The sequence below is a fragment of the Podarcis vaucheri genome (assembly GCF_965113315.1).
Source record: "Podarcis vaucheri genome assembly, chromosome: 3".
NCBI lineage: Eukaryota > Metazoa > Chordata > Lepidosauria > Squamata > Lacertidae > Podarcis > Podarcis vaucheri.
Window position 1 is genome coordinate 5021643 of NC_138761.1, and position 19696 is coordinate 5041338.

General features: G+C 47.7%; 1 protein-coding gene across 8 annotated transcripts in view; it reads left to right on the plus strand.

Annotated features, from left to right (window-relative positions):
- The window catches only part of HMBOX1 (homeobox containing 1), a 126748-nt gene extending 108444 nt beyond the window's left edge, over positions 1–18304 (plus strand). For 2 of the 8 annotated variants that reach the window (XM_082217767.1, XM_082217766.1), the window contains exons 7-11: positions 2080–2162; positions 2285–2380; positions 6899–6993; positions 7243–7344; positions 15139–18304. In XM_082217767.1, the coding sequence (XP_082073893.1) occupies positions 2080–2162; positions 2285–2380; positions 6899–6993; positions 7243–7344; positions 15139–15276 (514 nt within the window). In that variant the 3' untranslated portion in view covers positions 15277–18304. Of the gene's footprint in view, positions 1–2079; positions 2163–2284; positions 2381–6898; positions 6994–7242; positions 7394–15138 lie in introns of those variants that run through there. The other 6 variants (XM_082217768.1, XM_082217769.1, XM_082217770.1 and 3 more) reach the window with 6 other exon arrangements.
- Positions 18305–19696: the final 1392 nt, after the last annotated feature.

Consider the following 19696-nt stretch of genomic DNA (forward strand, 5'->3'; position numbering starts at 1 on the left):
GGCCACAGCCTGAAATGCATTTATTCCCGGCATTCTCCCTGGTAGCACAGATTTGTCAGAGGCAGCAATATTCCTGGGCATCGTGGAAATGAAACCTCAAGGATTTTTCTGCCTTTCCCTGTATCTGCCCATGGATCCTGCCCCCTTTCCCTTTTAATCCTTTACTGTCGTCCAGTACAAAAGAGATCATTTGATTACCTCCCTGATCAGCCACTGGCATGCTGATGGGCGCCTATTGTCTAGAAAGCACAGTTGCGTCTGGGGAAAACGCTTATCCCTGAGCCTTTGTGATCAGTTGCTTCCTCCTTCGTTTCCTACCCACCTCCTTGCCTCTGCTCCAAACTTAGTGCTTCCTAGCGGCCATATAGTCAAAGCTATGGTTTTCCCAGTCGTGATGTATGGAAGTGAGAGCTGGACCATAAAGAAGGCTGATCGCCGAAGAATGGATGCTTTTGAATGATGGTGCTGGAGGAGACTCTTGAGAGTCCCATGGACTGCAAGAAGAGCAAACCTCTCCATTCTGAAGGAAATCAGCCCTGAGTGCTCACTGGAAGGACAGATCCTGAAGCTGAGGCTCCAAGACTTTGGCCACCTCATGAGAAGAGAAGACTCCCTGGCAAAGACCCTGATGTTGGGAAAGATGGAGGGCACAAGGAGAAGGGGACGACAGAGGACAAGATGGTGGGACAGTGTTCTCGAAGCTACCGCATGAGTTTGACCAAACTGCAGGAGGCAGTGGAAGACAGGAGTGCCTGGCGTGCTCTGGTCCATGGAGTCATGAAGAGTCGGACACGACTAAACGACTAAACAACAACAACAACACACAGCCATGGAAAAAAGGATTGGAATTGGGGGACTCTTACCTGCTACCCAGGTATGCGTGTGGTGCTGTGGATTAAACCACAGAGCCCAGGGCTTGCCGATCAGAAGGTTGGCGGTTCGAATCCACGCGACGGGGTGAGCTCCCATTGCTCGGTCCCTGCTCCTGCCAACCTAGCAGTTCGAAAGCACGTCAAAGTGCAAGTAGATAAATAGGTACCGCTCTGGCAGGAAGATAAATGGTGTTTCCGTGCGCTGCTCTGGTTTGCCAGAAGCGGCTTAGTCATGCTGGCCACATGACCCGGAAGCTGTACGCCAGCTCCCTTGGCCAATAAAATGAGATGAGCACCGCAACCCCAGAGACGGCCACGACTGGACCTAATGGTCAGGGGTCCCTTTACCTTTACCTTACCTGCTACCCACCTGTGGCCTGAGTGTCCCTCCCTCCCTTCCTGCAGTTCATGGAATCGGTGTGATGTCTCGCTGGGTGGGATATCTTGGTGGCACCAATAGAACGCTGAGAAACAGTACAGTTTCTGCGAGGGAAGTGAAAGGTGAAGTTTGTGGAGAAAAGCTTCACATGGATTTAGAGAAAGGGCAGAGAAGAACGGCAACAGAAAGTATTGGAGTATGCAGAAATAGCAAGGCTAACTGGAAGAATCCGACAGCAGGAACGATGAGAAATTCCAAAAAGAATGGTCCAAATTCATGGTATACTTCGAGAAAACTGTACATAAATAAAGACACTCACAGGCCTGAAATAAAACTCATAACCTTTATTGTAAACATTTGGTTAGACCACAAGATGTAATGCTGTGATATAATAAGGAATGTATGTCTAAAGTACAATACAAAAAATTATTAAGGAATTATAGACATTGATAGAATGTATATGTAGTAATCACGCTTAAGTAAGAGCAATGTAGAGAAGCCATAAGAGGAGTGGAGGGAAGTTAATTCAGATAAGATATAGATTGAAAGGAGGATAATATTGTTAAGCTGTATTGTGTTTAAGATATTTGGAAAAAATTAATAATTTTTATTTTGCCGGGGGGGGGGGGGGTAGAGAGAAAGGGCAGAGAAAATTGCACTAGCAGGGATAGCTTCCGGAGCAAATTGATATCTGGCAAGCTCGAGGGTGGCAATTTCCTTTTCCCCCACAACAACAGTTTCTCAGAAGCCTCTGTTTTGTTTCCAGGGTTGGGGGAGAAGGGGTTGTGGGAGTCCTAAAAGCAAACGGCCCTTTCCTTTTTTCCGCAGCTACTTCAATGAGAATCAGTATCCCGATGAGGCCAAGAGGGAAGAAATTGCAAATGCCTGTAACGCGGTGATTCAGAAACCAGGTAGGGAAAGAGGGGTTTGTGTGTCTGCGTGTGGTTAACACCCCCCCAAAAAAATCCTCGGTACCCCGTGCGAAATATACGTTGACTCAGCTTGTTGGGGGGGGGGGTGTTTTTTAATGCAGGGAAGAAACTGTCCGACTTGGAGCGAGTCACTTCTCTCAAAGTGTACAACTGGTTCGCCAACCGAAGGAAGGAAATCAAGAGGAGAGCAAACATTGGTAATGTATCACAAGCGCCTTAAGCAACTGCCCATGAGTAATAATAATAATTTATAATTTATTATTTATACCCCTGCCCATCTGGCTGGGCTCCCCAACCACTGGGCAGCTTCCAACAAAATATTAAAATACCGTAATGCATCAAACATTAAAAGCTTGCCTAAACAGGGCTGCCTTCAGATGTCTTCTAAAAGTCTGGTAGTTGTTGTTCTCTTTGACATCTGGTGGGAGGGCGTTCCACAGGGCAGGCACCACCACCGAGAAGGCCCTCTGCCTGGTTCCCTGTAACTTGGCTTCTCGCAGTGAGGGAACTGCCAGAAGGCCCTTGGCGCTGGACTTCAGTGTCCGGGCCGTTTAGAAATGGGATTTGATTTGGCTTTCTTTAAGGGGAATGTGGAAGGCTCATGAGGACATTTTGAACGTGGAATCTAGGGGGCTTGGTCAAAACCGATGGCCCATTCCCCCTGCCCCATGGAGATATTATATAGGCTGAAGTTCAGATGTCGCCAAAGCGGTTGGTGTTTGGAGACCTAAAGGCTTGAGAGCTCTCAAATTATGTGCTCCGGGAAAACTTCACCTTGCTCTTCCTCCTTTGAAAACATCCGTAGTGGCAGTCGAGATTCCTTCACCTGCAACCCGGAGGAGTGAGGGAGCGTTAGGTATTTATTATTATTAAGTTCATTAAAAATTGTACAACTGTGGATTGTTTTTTTTAAAAAAAGCCCTCAAAGCGGTTTGCAAAAACAGGCAAAACAATAACAAAAATGAACAGCAATAGTTTACAACTTTCAAAGAGTTCATCTAATGACAGCAGACCTTAAAAGCAACTTAGAACTCGCACCAGCGTTCTAGATACCTGGACAGGGTTGTCTAAACAGGAACGTTTTTAGCAGGGGCCGAAAAGAGCTCAGCGAAGGCCTTGCCGGCCTGATCTCAAGTGCCAGGGAGTTCCGAAGTGTAGGCGCTGCCACACTAAACAATCAAGTCCTTGACAAATGCAGAATGGGCATTCTTGTGGCTCCTTATAGCAATGCCAGTTCCACCAATTTTATGTGTTCAAGTGGATCCATGTGGGGGAAGGTGATCTCCTAGGTAAGCTGATCCCAGTTTCTAATGGCTTTATGTACTAATATATAATTATACCTTGAACTTGAACTTAGGTATGTGAAACAGTGAGCTGTTGGTTCACTCGCGATGCCTGGCAGGCCTCTGAGTCCAAATATTTGTTTATTTCCCACTTTTCTCCCTGACGGGGACTCAAGGTAGCTTACAGATAAAATAAGAATGGTTAAAAACGTATGGGGGAAAATCATTAATAAAAACAATTAAAGGTTGATAGAATTAAAACCATATAAACTGTATATAAACGATATAAATGTATATATTATATTATCTTTATATAAACTCTTTATATAAACTACATATAAATATATATTGAAACATACAGAATAGGTGCAGGTTGCGTATGGATAAATTTAATGATATTTGGAATCCATTTGTGAAAGGTATAATGTGAATAATTTTATTGGAATAATGGTATTAGTTATATACCCATATACTCTATTGTTTCAACATTTCGCTTTTTGCTTTTCTTTCACACTACTCCCTCACTGTTTACTTTTAGTAAAAATATAAATATTAAAAAGCAAACAAACGTACAGATAATTACAATAAAAGCAACCCATTTTTCATTAAAAGCAGTTAGTTTTCAAAAGCCTGTCAGGATCGGAAGGTCTTCACCTGCCCCTGGAAGGAGGAGGTCTAACTTCTCTAGGCAGGGAGTTCCATAGTCCTTTGGGAGCACCGATAAGGCCCTCTCCCTCATCCATAACAAGCGAGCCAGAGTTGGTGGCGGGACTGAGAGAATAGAGAAGGGACTCCTATAAAGATCTCAGAGCCCAGGAATAATAATAATAATAATAATTTATTATTTGTACCCCGCCCATCTGGCTGGGTTTCCCCAGCCACTCTGGGCGGCTTCCACAGAAACCAAAAAAACATTAAAATATCATACATTAAAAGCTTCCCTGAATAGGGCCGCCTTAAGATGTTTTCTGAATGTCAGGTAGTTTTCCATCACCTTGACATCCGATGGGAGGGCATTCCACAGGGCGGGCGCCACCACCGAAAAGGCCCTCTGCCTGGTTCCCTGTAGCTTCGCTTCTCGCAATGAGGGAACCGCCAGAAGGCCCTCGGCGCTGGACCTCAGTGTCCGGGCAGAACGATGGGGGTGGAGGTTCGTATGAGGGAATACAGTCCTCCAGGTTGCTTGGACCTAAGCGGTGAAGGGCTTTCTACTCTTCCCAAGGATCAGGCAAGTGACTGTGGGAAAACGTAATGCCTTTAAATGCCCCTCCACGCCATTCAGTTGGCATTCTGGGTATTTTATGCACCCTTCACCGCCACCAGAATTTTATCTCGCACCACCCGAGGGTTTGAAACGCTTCAGGCACCGCGGAGGAGAAAAACAACACCTTTTGAAAAACGACGTGCTCAAAAGAGTAGCTCTTAAGCACAACGGCCATTCATGTAAAATGCATGCTGGCTCAGTAACTCTAAGCCAAACCATGGCTTAGCGTGACAGGACAAATGTGCAGGTGGTTTTGCTGACGCACTTCACCGAGCTCAGGTTTGCCTTAATGTGCTGTCCAGACCCGGGTTCATAGTTTAGCTCTTCTCCAAACCATGGTTTCATGTGGCGCAGATGCGAAGTGCTGCTCCAAACCATGGTTTCATGTGGCACAGAAGCAACGTGCTCAGGGAAGAGGAGTGAAGCAGCCCCAACCCCCGCTCTGGAGAGCTCAGTCACATCTCATTCCTTCTCATTGGCTCATTCGTTCACGGTAAGCCAGTGAACAAGGGCTGTACCGACTGTGTCTGTGCAGCTAATTCCAGAAATCAGTTTGCATTTGCTTGAGATTGCTCCAGAATGAATGAATTCCATAGAATATTCTTTTTTTCCTCGCTGTACAAAGTTTCCCTCCTGTAATGCAAGCTTTTCCTCTGTGAATATATCCTGGGGCCTTGGCTTGGTCATAAAGGGTTTGAGGGAACTCCAGAGGACATCCAGCCCAACCCCAGTCCTCGGTGCAGCTGCAGGATCCAACCCCCTGCAGTGCATGGTCTCAGTAGGCCCCCCCAGATGTAGAAATCTCTCTGGACTTTTGGTCCTCTTCGTGGCGGAGGAGGGAGGGAGGGAGGAAAGGAAGGAGCTGCCTTATAAGACCAGGTGATCTGCTACCGGGCTATACAAGCTTTCTCCTAAGGAAGGAAGTAAATAGAAAGCCACATGGAAGTCTTCCTTTTCTGCAACGAAGGGGGAGTTGGAGAGCCACCTCTGTTAGGAAAGGCAGAAGTGTTTGAGCCTTCTTAGTTGTTTTGTTTTGGTTTTTTTTAAGATGGCAAGGTGCCCATTATCTGAGCAAAGACCCCAGCTCAGAACTGCTTCTGCGTTTTTGGGGAAATTGGTGTTCTTCAACCCCATTAACCCGCCCTTCCTGAACAGCCTAACAACACGCATTAAGAGGGGCTTGCACTGTACAGTGGTACCTCTAGATGCGGACGGGATCCGTTCTGGAGCCCCGTTCGCATCCTGAAGCGAATGCAACCCGCGTCTGCGTGGGCGCAGGTTGTGATTTACCGCTTCTGCGCATGCGCGTGACGTCATTTTGAGCGTCTGCCCATGCGCGAGTGGTGAAACCCGGAAGTAACGCATTACTTCCGGGTCGCCGCAGAGCGCAACCTGAAAATGCTTAACCCAAAGTTGCTTCAACCAGAGATATGACTGTATTGAAATGAAGATGAAAATGGGACCCCTCCCATGGTGTGCCTGTATCGTAAGAACCATCAAGCCACAGTAGTAATAAATAAATGCGGGAACATTCGCAGGCATAAGGAAAGAGAGGGAGGGAGAGAGGGAATATATGAATGTTGCTTTTTAGCAGTCAAGTCTAGTTTTCCACCCTTCTTGACGAAAGGGCCTTTTAGGTTTGAAGCCTGTTAGGTAGGGATTTTGTGTGTGTGTCCATTGCACTTCCACAACCATGTAGAAAAAAAGTGTGAAAGTGGACGCATTATTTGGCTTCCTGAGAACTGCTGCTCTCATTTGAAAGGCGAGTCACTAGCCCTTATGACTGAAAAGATTGCGCTTGCCGAAATCTCAGGAATCGGAGAAGTGGCTGAATAAGATTATCAGTAGTAATTTTGCGCAATAGCAAAATAAAATTTAAAAATGCAGAATGAAACACTACGCAGATGTGCAGGACAAACCTGCAAACCAGGCACGCTTGCCCAGTTTCTTGTTTTGCTGAATCTGGGTCATCTCGGTTGCATGAACTTTTAACTATTTGTGATTTTTTTTTAGCGTGGGGTACACACAGCTCTGGTTGTCTATTTGTGGTTCTTACAAGAAACAGCGTGCCCCGTTTGTGTGGGGGGGAGGGTCCCCATTCTTCATCTTCATCCTTGCCGGTAACCCTTGCAGCAGATAATTTAGGGATCCATTTGCTTTTTTCGAAGAAGCAGCAATCCTGGAGAGTCATGGCATAGATGTTCAAAGTCCCGGAGGCCACTCCAACAGTGATGACATAGACGGCAATGACTATTCGGAGCAGGTAAGTATCCGAGGCGAGACAGGTGGCTCCCAACCCTGGGCGGCACGTCTCTCCCACCAGTGGCTGCCGATCCTCATTTGGGGTGGGGGTGGGAAGGTGGCTTTGGGGGGTGGTGGTCCTGGCCTCCCTCCTCCGCTTCCCGGATTAACCCTCCCAGCTTTTTGTGCTCTGTCGCACAACGGGGGAAAGGCGGGGAAAGCCCTTCGCCGGACCAGCCTTCACCCACATGGATTTATTGTCACACAACAGGACACTTGGCAAGTACGCAATGGGGAGGAGGAGGGCCGATGTTCAGAGGGAGGCAGAGAAGCAGAGAAGTTAGAAGAAGACAGGAGGATCTGCTCAAAACAAGCAAGTTAACGCTCCGTTTGCAAAAAAATAAATAAATACAAGGGCATGATTTGAGACTCCCAAATTCTGCACCGCCACGCATCGTAACCCTGTGGTCTTGTTTGCTCCTGTGTGCCCTTGTAACCAGAGCTGTGTGTATCCTACGAAATCCATCCTTGTGTTATTGTTATTTTTTTATTTATTTAAAAAAACAAAGAGGAAGAAAGGCAACAAATACTTCCAGTGCTTGTCGTTCCTAGTCAGTGGGAGGGAGAAGCCTGGAAACGGCAATCAATAAAGTTTCGGAAACCAGAGGGTTGTGCGCATGGTCACGTTTTGGGTTGTTGTTTTTTCTCTGAACAGCCCATGGAGGGAAGGACAGGTGTCGCCCGTTTGATTTGACAGAGTGGCGGCCGCTCTCTTGTTTTCCATCGCCAGGCAGCCATCCCCCTGCCCTCTAATTCCATTGGCTGCATAGCCCTGGCTTCTCATCCGCCTCCCTCCACCCCTCTGCTCCTTGCCAACGAATTACAAATTCCTCTGACAGCACAAAACCTGGGAACAAAATCCGCCAGGATGCAATCCAGGTCGAGATCCACGTATTTGCATAATTCTCAAGGTGCGTTTCTGAGCGCCTAGGCTTTTGAATGCCACATTAGGTGTGGAACACACAGCCCTGCTTATAGCACAAAAATATACAAAGTTGTTTCTCCCTCCCCTTTCCCCCTCCCAGTGCAAGGAATGCAAAGAGATACACGCATGCTCCTCTCTCCCAGGAATGAATGCATTGATCGCGACTTAGTAGTGTGAAAGCTCGATGCGCAATAAGGGAACCCCTCCCAGTCCACCCTCTCACGATGTTCTGCGGGGTGACCAAAGGCTATTCAGTCCATGGCTAAAGAATCATAGAATTGTAGAGGTGGAAGGGACCCCAAGGGCTATCTAGTCCAACCCCCTTAAAATGCAGGAAAGCATCCCTGACAGATGGCCAGCCAACCTCTGCTTGAAACCCTCCAAGGATGGAGAGTCCACAATCTCCCGAGGGAGACCGTTGCACCGTTAAACAGCTCTTACCGACAGAAAGTTCTTCCTAATGTTTTGTCGGAATCTCCTTTCTTGAAGCCACTGGTTCGCGTCCTCCCTCCGGAGCAGGGGGAAAGCAGCTTGTTACCTCTTCCATGGGCCTTTGGAGATTTGAAGACGCCCATCATTTCTCCTCTCACTCTCCTCCGGGCTAAACATCCCCGATGCCTTCCAGCCACACTTCATCAGGCTTGGTGTCCTCACCCTTGGTCGGTCTCGGTTGCCCTTATAGAATCATAGACTCATAGAGTTGGAAGAGACCACAAGGGCCATCGAGTCCAACCCCCTGCCAAGCAGGAAACACCATCAGAGCACTCCTGACATATGGTTGTCAAGCCTCTGCTTAAAAACCTCCAAAGTAGGAGACTCCACCACACTCCTTGGCAGCAAATTCCACTGTCAAACAGCTCTTACTGTCAGGAAGTTCTTCCTAAGGTTTAGGTGGAACCTTCTTTCTTGTAGTTTGGATCCATTGCTCCGTGTCCGCTTCTCTGGAGCAGCAGAAAACAACCTTTCTCCCTCCTCTATGTGACATCCTTTTATATATTTGAACATGGCTATCATATCACCCCTTAACCTCCTCTTCTCCGCACACATTCCCGAAAGCGTAGAGGGGTCAGGAATCAGCTGCTCCTCTGCCCCCATGCATAATTGCAATCCCTTCCATCTTCCTCTGCCCTGTGCTGAGGAAAGACTTTGGGTTTCTGAGCGCACGAGGCTCCCGCAATGGCCCACTTCTCTCACCAGGCAAATGCAGAGCATCGCCAGTTCCCTCTTACTCGGGAGTCTGTCCTGGCGGAGCTTTTCGCAGGGTCCACTTTTATGCAAGGCTTTTCTCCAGCTGTGGAATTAGGTGGTCTGTAAAGCTATAACTTCATGATTCAGTGACCCTGGGCCTTCAGTCTGTGACTGTGGCTGTGTGCATTTGGAACTGTGGTCAGCTTTGGTAAAGAGGCCACTGGATTGCTTCGCCGCGCATGTATTTAAGTTGATAATTCCTCACTGAGCTTACTGCAAGCTGCCCAGGGCCTTGCCATAATAATAATAATAATAATAATAATAATAATAATAATAATAATTTGTTATTTATACCCCACTCTGGGCAGCTTCCAACAAAATATTAAAATACAATAGTCTATTAAACATTAAAAGCTTCCCTAAACAGGGCTGCCTTCAGATGTCTTCTAAAAGTCTGGTAGTTGTTTTTATCTTTGGCATCTGGTGGGAGGGTGTTCCACAAGGTGGGTACCACTACTGAGAAGGCCCTCTACCTGGTTCCCTGTAACTTGGCTTCTCACAGTGAGGGAACCGCCAGAAGGCCCTTGGAGCTGGACCTCAGTGTCCGGGCAGAACGATGGGGGTGGAGACGCTCCTTCAGGTATACTGTTTAGGGCTTTAAAGGTCAGCGCCAACACTTTGAATTGTGCTTGGAAATGTACTGGGAGCCAATGTAGGTCTTTCAGGACTGGTATTATATGGTATTGGCGGCCGCTCCCAGTCACCAGTCTAGCTGCCGCATTCTGGTTTAGTTGCAGTTTCCGGGTCACCTTCAAAGGTAGCCCCATGTAGAGCGCATTGCAGTAGTCCAAGCATGAGATAACCAGAGCATGCACACTCTTGCAAGACAGTCTGCGGGCAGGTAGGGTATCAGCCTGCGTACCAGATGGAGCTGGTAAACAGCTGCCCTGGACACAGAATTGACCTGCGCCTCCATGGACAGCTGTGAGTCCAAAATGACTCCCAGGCTGCGCACCTGGTCCTTCAGGGGCACAGTTACCCCATTCAGGACCAGGGAGTCCCCCACATGTATTAAGGCAGCTTCCTAAGGATGATCAAGAAGAAAAATAAAGGAGGCGGACCTTTTGATTTCCTTTGCACCATCAGTCGCTTTGTCGCTTTCCCTTGTTCTTACCAGGAAAGATCATCAAGGCAAACTCTTGCATAGGGGACGACTGAGAGTCCGCACCTGAACTAGGCAAGCCAATGGTCATATTTCCAGGTTGCCCAGTAGCACCCTTCCCACTGCTGGATAAACTGGCCACCAATTGTAGGGTTGGAAAGGGACCTTGAAGATCATCTTGCCAGAGGCAGGAATTTGCAGCTGTCCCAGACAGGACCTGCAACCTTGACATTATCAGCAGCATGCTGTAACCAGCTGAGCTTTCTGCTATGGGGGTCCTTTAACTTAAGGCTTCTGGGTGCCTTTTTTAGGAGAGTCCCACCAGAGGCACCAAGATGGAGGCTCTCACGCCTTGGATGATGATGGTGATATTAAATTTCTATACCGCCATTCACCCATAGTTCTCAGGGCAGTCCACAACATAAAAATACAAGGTGGAAAAACACAAAAAGCATAATAAAAACAAGAACAAAGCAAAAACGAGAACAAATACCGTCCCCCAGCCCTAAAAACATTTAAAAGCGGAATAGGATGTTAATCAGCCCAGTGCCTGGTTGCAGACGAACGTTCTTGCCTGGCGGCTAAAGGCATATAATGAAGGCGCCATATTTCACTGTGGTCATTTTTAGTTGAAAAAGTTACTCAAAAGTTTTAAGAAGTAACGCAAAAGAATATACTGCTGGCGGGGGGAATAGTTTTTCTTCTAAATTCTTTCTTCGCTGAGGGAGGTGAAAATCTGAGCTTTTGCACCTTCTTTTTCCTTAAAAAAAGCTTTCTCTGCAGTTAAAAAATGCTTTCTTGGGTGTGTTATATCCGACATTCTGTTCAGATTTTCCACGCCCCAACTCACCTGGGGATCTTGTATGAAGGGCGATCAAAAAGTAGCAAAATGATCCCATGGATGTCCCACTTTCCAGCTATGTTTTTAGTTTTCTTATTGTCATTGTGGATCATTTTTAAAATGGTTTTTCTGATATAGTTGTGCGCTGCCCTGGGCTGCTGTTTGGGAGGAGGAATGACACAGAAATGAAAGAATAACTAGGTAGTGCTTCAGGTTTCCTCTGAGGCTCTTTACAAATATGAAGGCGACGATTTTAATTTTTCGTCTGTATTTTTTGAGTGAAAAGAATGTCATTGTGCAGATAAAAAGAACCCAGTCAATACAGTGCATTGAATCTCGCCATGCTTAGTTACAGGGACGTTAAAGGCCAGAACATTTTAATCTCACATCACGTGCATGTTCCAGCACCTATGTGCATTCACTGCTTTCTCAGATGTGAAAAACGCCCCCGCAAATTACTTCCTTAGAAAAAGCAGAAGCTCCTTCGTCTCCTCTTTAAGGTTATTTTTGTGTTTTTTAAATAAAGCCATGGATATGATTGTCTTTAGATCAGCTTTCCTAGCCTGGCACTCCAGACTACACAATTTGGACTACAGTTCCCATCAGCCCCAGCCAGCCTAGCTGCACTCCCATTGGCCACAGAACCCTTTCTGTTGTGCTGCCTGGGGCTGATGGGAACTGTAGTGCAAAGCAGCTGGAGGGCAGCTTGGGCAAAATTATTATTATTATTATTATTATTATTATTATTATTATTATTATTATTATTAAATTATTTATACCCTGCCCATCTGGCTGGGTTTTCCCAGCCACTCTGGACAACCTCCAACAGAATATTAATAATAAATTTTAAAAACTGATAAAACATCAAACATTTAAAACTTTCCTAAGCAAGGCTGCCTTCAGATGTCTTCTAAAAGTCAGATAGTTCTTTATTTCCTTGACATCTGTTGGGAGGGTGTTCCACAGGGTGGGTGCCACTACCGAGAAGGCCCTCTGCCTGGTTCCCTGTAACCTCACTTCTCACAATGAGGGAACCGCCAGAAGGCCCTCGGAGCTGGACCTCAGTGTCCGGGCTGAACGATGGGGGTGGAGACGCTCCTTCAGGTATACTGTTTAGGGCTTTCAAGGTCAGCACCAACACTTTGAATTGTGCTTGGAAACGTACTGGGAGCCAGTGTAGGTCTTTCAAGACCGGTGTTATATGGTCTCAGCGGCCGCTCCCAGTCCCCAGTCTAGCTGCCGCATTCTGGATTAGTTGTAGTTTCTGGGTCACCTTCAAAGGTAGCCCCACGTAGAGTGTATTGCAATAGTCCAAGCGGGAGATAACCAGAGCATGCACCACTCTGGAGAGACAGTCTGCAGGCAGGTAGGGTCTCAGCCTGCGCACCAGATGGAGCTGATAAACAGCTGCCCTGGACACAGATTTGACCTGCGCCTCCATGGACAGCTGTGAGACCAAAATGACTCCCAGGCTGCGCACCTGGTCCTTCAGGGGCACAATTACCCCATTCAGGACCAGGGAGTCCTCCACACCTACCTGTCTTCTGTCCCCCAAGAACAGTACTTGAGTTATAAGCAATTGGCATTTCACTATGTACACAAAGAAACACAGAACTGGCATGAATCAGAAAGTGCGGAGGCAGTGCCAGAAGCATTTAGAGCAGGGAGACTTGCAGAGGTAGTTTCAATAAAGGAAAGAAACTGGTGTTCCCCATGGATTGGTTTAAATTTTGTCTTGTCCTACCCTTTCCCCCCACTTAATTTACAATTAAGTGTTTTAAATTTGTTGTTAGCCGACCTGAGCCCGGTTTTTGAGGCGGGAAGTGCGGGGTATAAATAAAATTATTATTATTATTATTATTATTATTATTATTATTATTATTATTATTTGCTGTGTCCAAAGAACTAAGCACACAGTGTGTAGCATTAGTTAAGTTTTCTCCCCCCCCCCCACATCAAGGCATTCGAGTTAAATTAGGCTGAGGGCTGAGAACTTGCCTCAGTCATACAGAAGAAGAAGAAGAAGAGTTTGGATTTGATATCCCGCTTTATCATTACCCGAAGGAGTCTCAAAGCGGCTAACATTCTCCTTTCCCTTCCTGCCCCACAACAAACACTCTGTGAGGTGAGTGGGGCTGAGAGACTTCAGAGAAGTGTGACTGGCTCAAGGTCACCCAGCAGCTGCATGTGGAGGAGCGGGGAATCGAACCCGGTTCCCCAGATTACGAGACTACCGCTCTTAACCTCTACACCACACTGGCTCTCCACTACCCACAGCTTCCTGGCCTCAGTGAGGACTTAATGCTTGAATATATACAATAAAAACACAACTCATGCGTTCCTACCTCCCACTGAACCTGTCTGCTGGGATGGGATTATGATCCAAATAAAATAAATAAGGAAATAACATCCTCCCCTTCTTTCTTGATTCAGTTATAAGCATTACAAATCTTAATGCCACCTTGACTTGTATTTTGCCCAAAAGCTGCAGAAATAATTTTTCAGAGCTGCTCAGTGTCACTATCCCCCCAAAATACATTTCTTCCCGTATTATTTGCCCCCGCCCCATTTTCTTCCTGAGAACGGGTTGAAGTGTAATGTTTTATTTTGATTTGCGAGTGTACTCAGATGCCAGTGTCGATGTGCGTCTTGAGCTCTGAGCGACACATGGATAAAACATCCATCCTTGGGGCACTGAAAGAGAAGGCAAAACGTTCCCGCAGAGAGAGGGGGGGAAAGAGAGGAACACATAAGCATGTATTTTATTCATACGCACGTCAACACCCTTTCCACAAACAAGCTTCTATATCCGTCTTCTGCGGCTGAAATTAAAAAAAGAGAGAGTGTTAGATCACTTCCAGGAATGCACAGCCTCCACTCTCTGCAGAGTTCTAAAAATGCCTTGTTTGCACACTTCTTCCTTCCTTCCTTCCTTGTCTTTTTTTTTAATAAAAAAAACCCCTGAAATATTTGGCCAGATGTGAAATGTATGTGTGCTTGTGCAGATAAGCGCACCAGTCTCTGCCACTGAGATTATGGACGGGGTCTTCGATTGTACAAATTCAGAGGTCTTGCAGAATCGCTTTTTTTTTCTAAGACCCTCGCCAAGAGCCCCGAAGAGTCAAGCATTTGGGCCCAGCAGTCATCACTAGCTAGGATAACGTCTCTGGTTGCCCGTGAGCTTGGCCTTGCTAAACTGATAAATAGCGCCAAAATCCCATGGGAAAACTGCAGAGACATTCCTAATCTCTGCCTGCGTAAACAGCGGACGTGTGCCCCTTTGCTCTGATTTTCATACTGCCGTCCTGCTTGCAGATTTTCAGGTTTCCACTTGCGGAATTTAAGATTGCAGAATTTAAGATTGCGGAATTTGGGCGGGGAGAGACGGGAAGGAGAGAGGCCAGCTTTCCCAAAACTTCCCTTTGTGGTTTTCATGCCTCTTCATAATTCCCCGCAGGACACGAAAGGGTGGCAGGTTGCTCCTTCCGCCTAGTCTCTTTCCTTTCCGTCTTCATTTCGGAAGGGACCCTCCAGGGGCACGTAGCGCAAGGGAACAAAGGAACCACCTTCTCAGAAATAATAATATTATTATTATTTGTACCCCGCCCATCTGTCTGGGCTTCCCCAGCCACTCTGGGCTGCTTCCAACAAAGATCAAAAATACATTAAAATATCACATTTTAAAAACTTCCCTGAACTTCCCTTTATTATTACAGCCTTCGGATGTAATAATAAAACCCTGAAAACGTGGTTATCTCTGCACGCCTCTTCTCCCTCCCACCAGCGCCTGACCAGCATGTCCTGCCATCTTTGGAAATAAGACCCACTAGATGATTAGAGTCATTTTCTGCCCTTGGACTGTTGCATCATAAAGACTTTATTCTGAACTCCTATCGAGTGATGGTTTGCTTGCTAATGGGGCTTTCCTCCCCTTCTCCTCCCCTCCCTCCCTCTCTTTCCTCCCTCCCTCCCTTCCCCTCCGCCTCCCCAGGATGACAGCACTAGTCATAGCGACCACCAAGACCCTATCTCACTAGCCGTGGAGATGGCGGCCGTGAACCACACCATCCTGGCGTTGGCCCGGCAAGGAACCAGCGAGATCAAAACAGAGGCCCTGGACGACGACTGATGACGTGACGGAGGGGGAGGGGCTCCGAAACGAGAAAGTAAACTTAGTTTTTAGCCGTAGCACCTTAGCAGCCTTTTCCGACCCCCCAGCCCCCCACCCCGTGCCCCCAAAGCCCCCACCCCCGGTCTCCAAAATGTGTTCTTCTTAACAGTATAACTCTTTGCAGTCTCTTGTATGTCAAGTTAGCCGTTTAGGGTCTCGTCGTCCTGTGAAGAGGGCACAACGCCCTCCAATTCCGCGTATAAACTCAGTATTATCTTTCCCGGTCCAATAAGCAACCAAACCGACTGACCTCCCCATGCAACCCCCGTCTCACAGCTAGGCGAAAAACCTCTGCTGCCGCTGCTGTTGTTGTTGTTGCTGCTGCGCTCTCTCTAGCATTCCACGAGTATTCTTCCTGGCATCGCCGCCGGCCCTTGATTCCAGTTTAAATCCAGATTTAGGAAAAGACAGCGCGGCTTTGCGTTTGTCCCTCCCAACGTCCCCCGTGGATGCTTTCCTCGTCCCAAGTCTGGGGGAAGCTGTTGTTGCTGCATCGCTGGGTTTGGGCTAGATGGCCGCTGGGGGTCCCCTTTCAACTCCACAGTTCTACGATTCCATGGAACGGGAGTTTGCGTGGCTTCGGGGCTGGCGGCCGGTGCGTGGCGGGATTTGGCAGGGGATAGGGAGGTGGGGAAACAGCGATGTCCCTCTGCTATTCGACTCGGTTTTCTTTTCTTGCAAACTGGGATGTGTGAGATGCCAGCTGAACTTGAAAGAAGCCGAGGGTCTCTTGTAAGCTTCCGTCCGCAGAAGAGGGTGCCCACTGTGTCTCTGTGTGGCAGCCACGGGCGTGTCGTCTTCCAGAGAAAACGTAATATCATTGGGTGGCTTAGAGGGAAGTCTCTCTTGGTGGAGGTGATGGGGTGGTGGTGGTTGGGTCTTCGGTGTCTGTGCAATGGGCTGCGAACAGAGCTGCCGGCCGCAGAGATCTAGCCCAAGACCCACGTGCAGAGGGTGCAGGGCTGGAACAGTGACTCGGGCAGAGTGGGCAGGACTGGGCTTCCGCGAGGTTGGGTAGCCATCTCTAAATGTTTTGTGTCGAAATGGGTCTTACATTTCCAAACTCGGCCCCAGCTCTCAGGAGTTTGGGAAATGGCTCCAAAGTCTTATGGCCACTTACTCTCCACCCCACCTCCCCGCAAGAAAACGCAGCGCTCTCAAGGAAAGCTTGACCATCGCCTGTTAGCCGGTTCCCCCTAAAGCGTTTCGGAAACATAGATGGCGAGTCTTACGAGCACCACAATTAGCCCATCAGAGAGTGTGCCTCTTCCGTAGCCTGTTCCCCGCAGTATCGCACAATTGACCCGAAAGAAAACCGGGTGCAATTTTTTTGGTGTCTTTCCTGTTTGTCCTGCTGTTCCTCAGGAGCTAGAAACCTGAAGGTGAAATAATTATTGGAAGCCATAAGTAAGCCGGAGAACGGATTTAGCTTTGAGCCAGGTATTCAGCAGCTGGGTCCAGTTGCCGTTGACCTCCTAGCATGTTGGGGGTTAGTTTCCACTTCCTTTTGCACTCTTTGGTTGGGTCTCCATGAGGTCGCTTTCAGGAGAGGCAGGCTGCCCAGGGATATGCCTTTGGTTGGGTCAGAACGCTCCGGCTACGTAGGAAAAGAACTGACTTCTAAAGAAACAAATGGAGGTGTGTTTCCTTTGTTTTTTGTTCATCTTGGATCCGGTCTAGCACTTTGGGTTTCTTACTTTCTTTCGTAAATAAATCGATATATTTGTATTTGATCATTTCCCTTTTTTAAATATATACATATATAACATTGGATTAGCCTAAACTGAAAAAATATATATGTAAAAGCTTGTGTTAAACCATCCCAGATGCATCTTGGGGAATGATCAGTCTGGGGCATCTCAGGTGACAAGGAGCCTCACCTGTTGCTCTGGAGATGTTCCTGTACTTTTGCCACGCTGGTCCCTTCCAGATGTTTGGGACTACAGTTCCCATCAGCGCTGCCACGGGAGCTCGATGGAAGAGTTGTGGTTCGAAATCTCTGGCAGGCACCAGCGTGGTGAAGGCCGCTGTGCTGAGTATCTGAGTTCGCTCATCGCCGCTGCCTTTTGCCGCTTCCCGATCACGTCGGCGGAATTTATCCGGGAGTCGTTCCTGGTGGGATCGTGGCCTGTGTCGCTCAGCATCTCTTGGGTGCAAATCTTCAGCCCATTGACTTCTTGCACCCCTTCTCCCCCCAATCCTCAGATGCTCTGCTGATGTGTCAGCCTCATTTTTCGCTGGTAGATTTTACTGACCAAAACACATCTCGTTTCTTTGTTTTCTTCCCTCCACTGAAACGTAAGCAACCGCCTGTCTTCTGCCCGGCACTGCCTTGTCCTAGTAGGCCAGCTTTCAAGGGGCCTTGGACTTAGACTCAGGGATGTTGTGAGATTAGACTGGTGCCTGGAGAGAGAGATTCTCTCCCTGTTGGGCAGAAGTTGGGACCCTCTCAGTGCTGGGGAGTGAAGAGGTGGGGAGATTTGGGGTCTCCTGTCTGAGGGAATGACCCAGCACTGCCCCAGATTCCTTTCCGCTGCTCAGAGGGTAGTAGGACCCGAATCAATGGATTCAAGTTAAAATACAGGGGATACCGACTAAACATTGGGAAGAACTTTCTGATGGTAAGAGCTGTTCAGCAGTGGAACAGACTCCCTCAGAAAGTAGTGGACTCGCCTTCATTGGAGGGTTTTAAGCAGAGGTTGGATAACCACCTGTCATTCCTACATTTCAAGGGGGTTGGTCTCGATGGCCTTCAGGGTCCCTTCCAATGAAGGAGAGTTTTGCATTCACCCATCCGAGCGAGTGAACTAGGAGAACTAGAGCTGCTCTGGTGAGATTTTGATCTGGTGTACAATCACAGACGGAGCAGGTAAGCAAAGTGTCTGGATTTGAGAGGACCGTTTAATGGTCAATGCCTTTTCCGCACTGATAATGTTGTCCTTGATGTTATTACAGTTCCAGATTTGTCCCAGCAGCCAACTTTAGGGGGGGGGGGGAAAGAGGGAGAAATTAGCTTGCAGGAACAGCTCACTTTCCCAAGTACAGTAGCATAACATCAGGTCCACTGGCTCAAACAGGCCAGCCCTTTTCCCCTTGGACGGATTTGCAATTTCACCTCTGTCGCCTCCAGTTTTCCAAAGAAACGCTGAGATCTTGTGTGAGTTTGTGGCTCTGGGCCACTTGTTGCAGTGACGGCCTTTTGCTATCGATTTAAATGTTGGTGGCTGATGCATTGTCAGAACAAATTCAAAATGGCAGCCGTTCCGGAACTGATATTTTCAGAAGGTTTTGCTCCCGAGGCTGAAAGGAGAACGGTGCACTGGGTTACGGAAGGAAAGCAGCCTGGTCCCACCCTGATTGTGGGAGGGTGTGTGGACTTAGCAATAAATGTGCAGAGGGCAGGTTTGTACAGATCTAGGAGGAGTCGCTGTGTGTATCGAGGCAACGAAAGTCCTGGCGCCACTCTGAGTCATCTGGTAGCAATAGGCTGCCATTGCCACCCTTTTCGGATATTGTATCTCAATGGAAATATGAGACGCAGCCGCTCAGTTGCTCTTTGTGCCTGATGAGGAATGGTTGAAGTTTCCATCAGTATTGTCAGAGCAGTCAGTTCAGCTCCATCCTCTCTCACTCCGAGCACCCAAACTCTCTTCTTCCTTCTCCTTTCTTCCCAAGTTGCCTTTACGGTCCAACGAGAGTTTTCTAGATGCACTGCCAGGTGCCTAACCCACCACCCCAGCCTTCGCCAAGTTCCAGGCGTTTGGAACTGCAACTCCCATGAGCCTCAGCATCAAACAGCTGGGATTGATGAGTGTCGAAGTTGAAAACATCTGGAGGGCTGTTAGGTTGGCCACAGCTGCTATACCCTCACCTTTATTAGGCATCTTAACGATCGTGGGAAGGGTTGAGGTTTTCGGAAAGTAGTCGCAGATTGATTTAACCAATTCATGCACACACACAAAAATTTTGAGGAGGAATTTGTCTCAATGGTTTGACCCGTAAATCCCTTTGGCCATGTGCAAACTCCCTCTGTTGTGGGTTTGGTGGGAAGATAAAGCCTTTACTCCCAGCAGAAGGGTCTGGTCTGGTCTTCCAGTACCGCCCAACTCTATGGTTTTGTGAAACAACTGGGATAACACTGGGGTAGATCTTAATTTTTAGGCTTCCAGTTCCTTTCTTCCTTCCATAGTCTTCTGTTTGGATTTGGAGCCAGAGCTTTACTTTGAAACTGTATAACGTTAGCGTTGAGGTATACTGTTCCTTTCTTCCAGGTGGAAGTGCGTATACATTTAAAGCTCCCCAGCCCAAAGGATCCTGGGAACTGTAGTTTGTTAAAGGTGCTGGTTTGCCAAGGGTGAACTCCAGTTCCCAGGATACT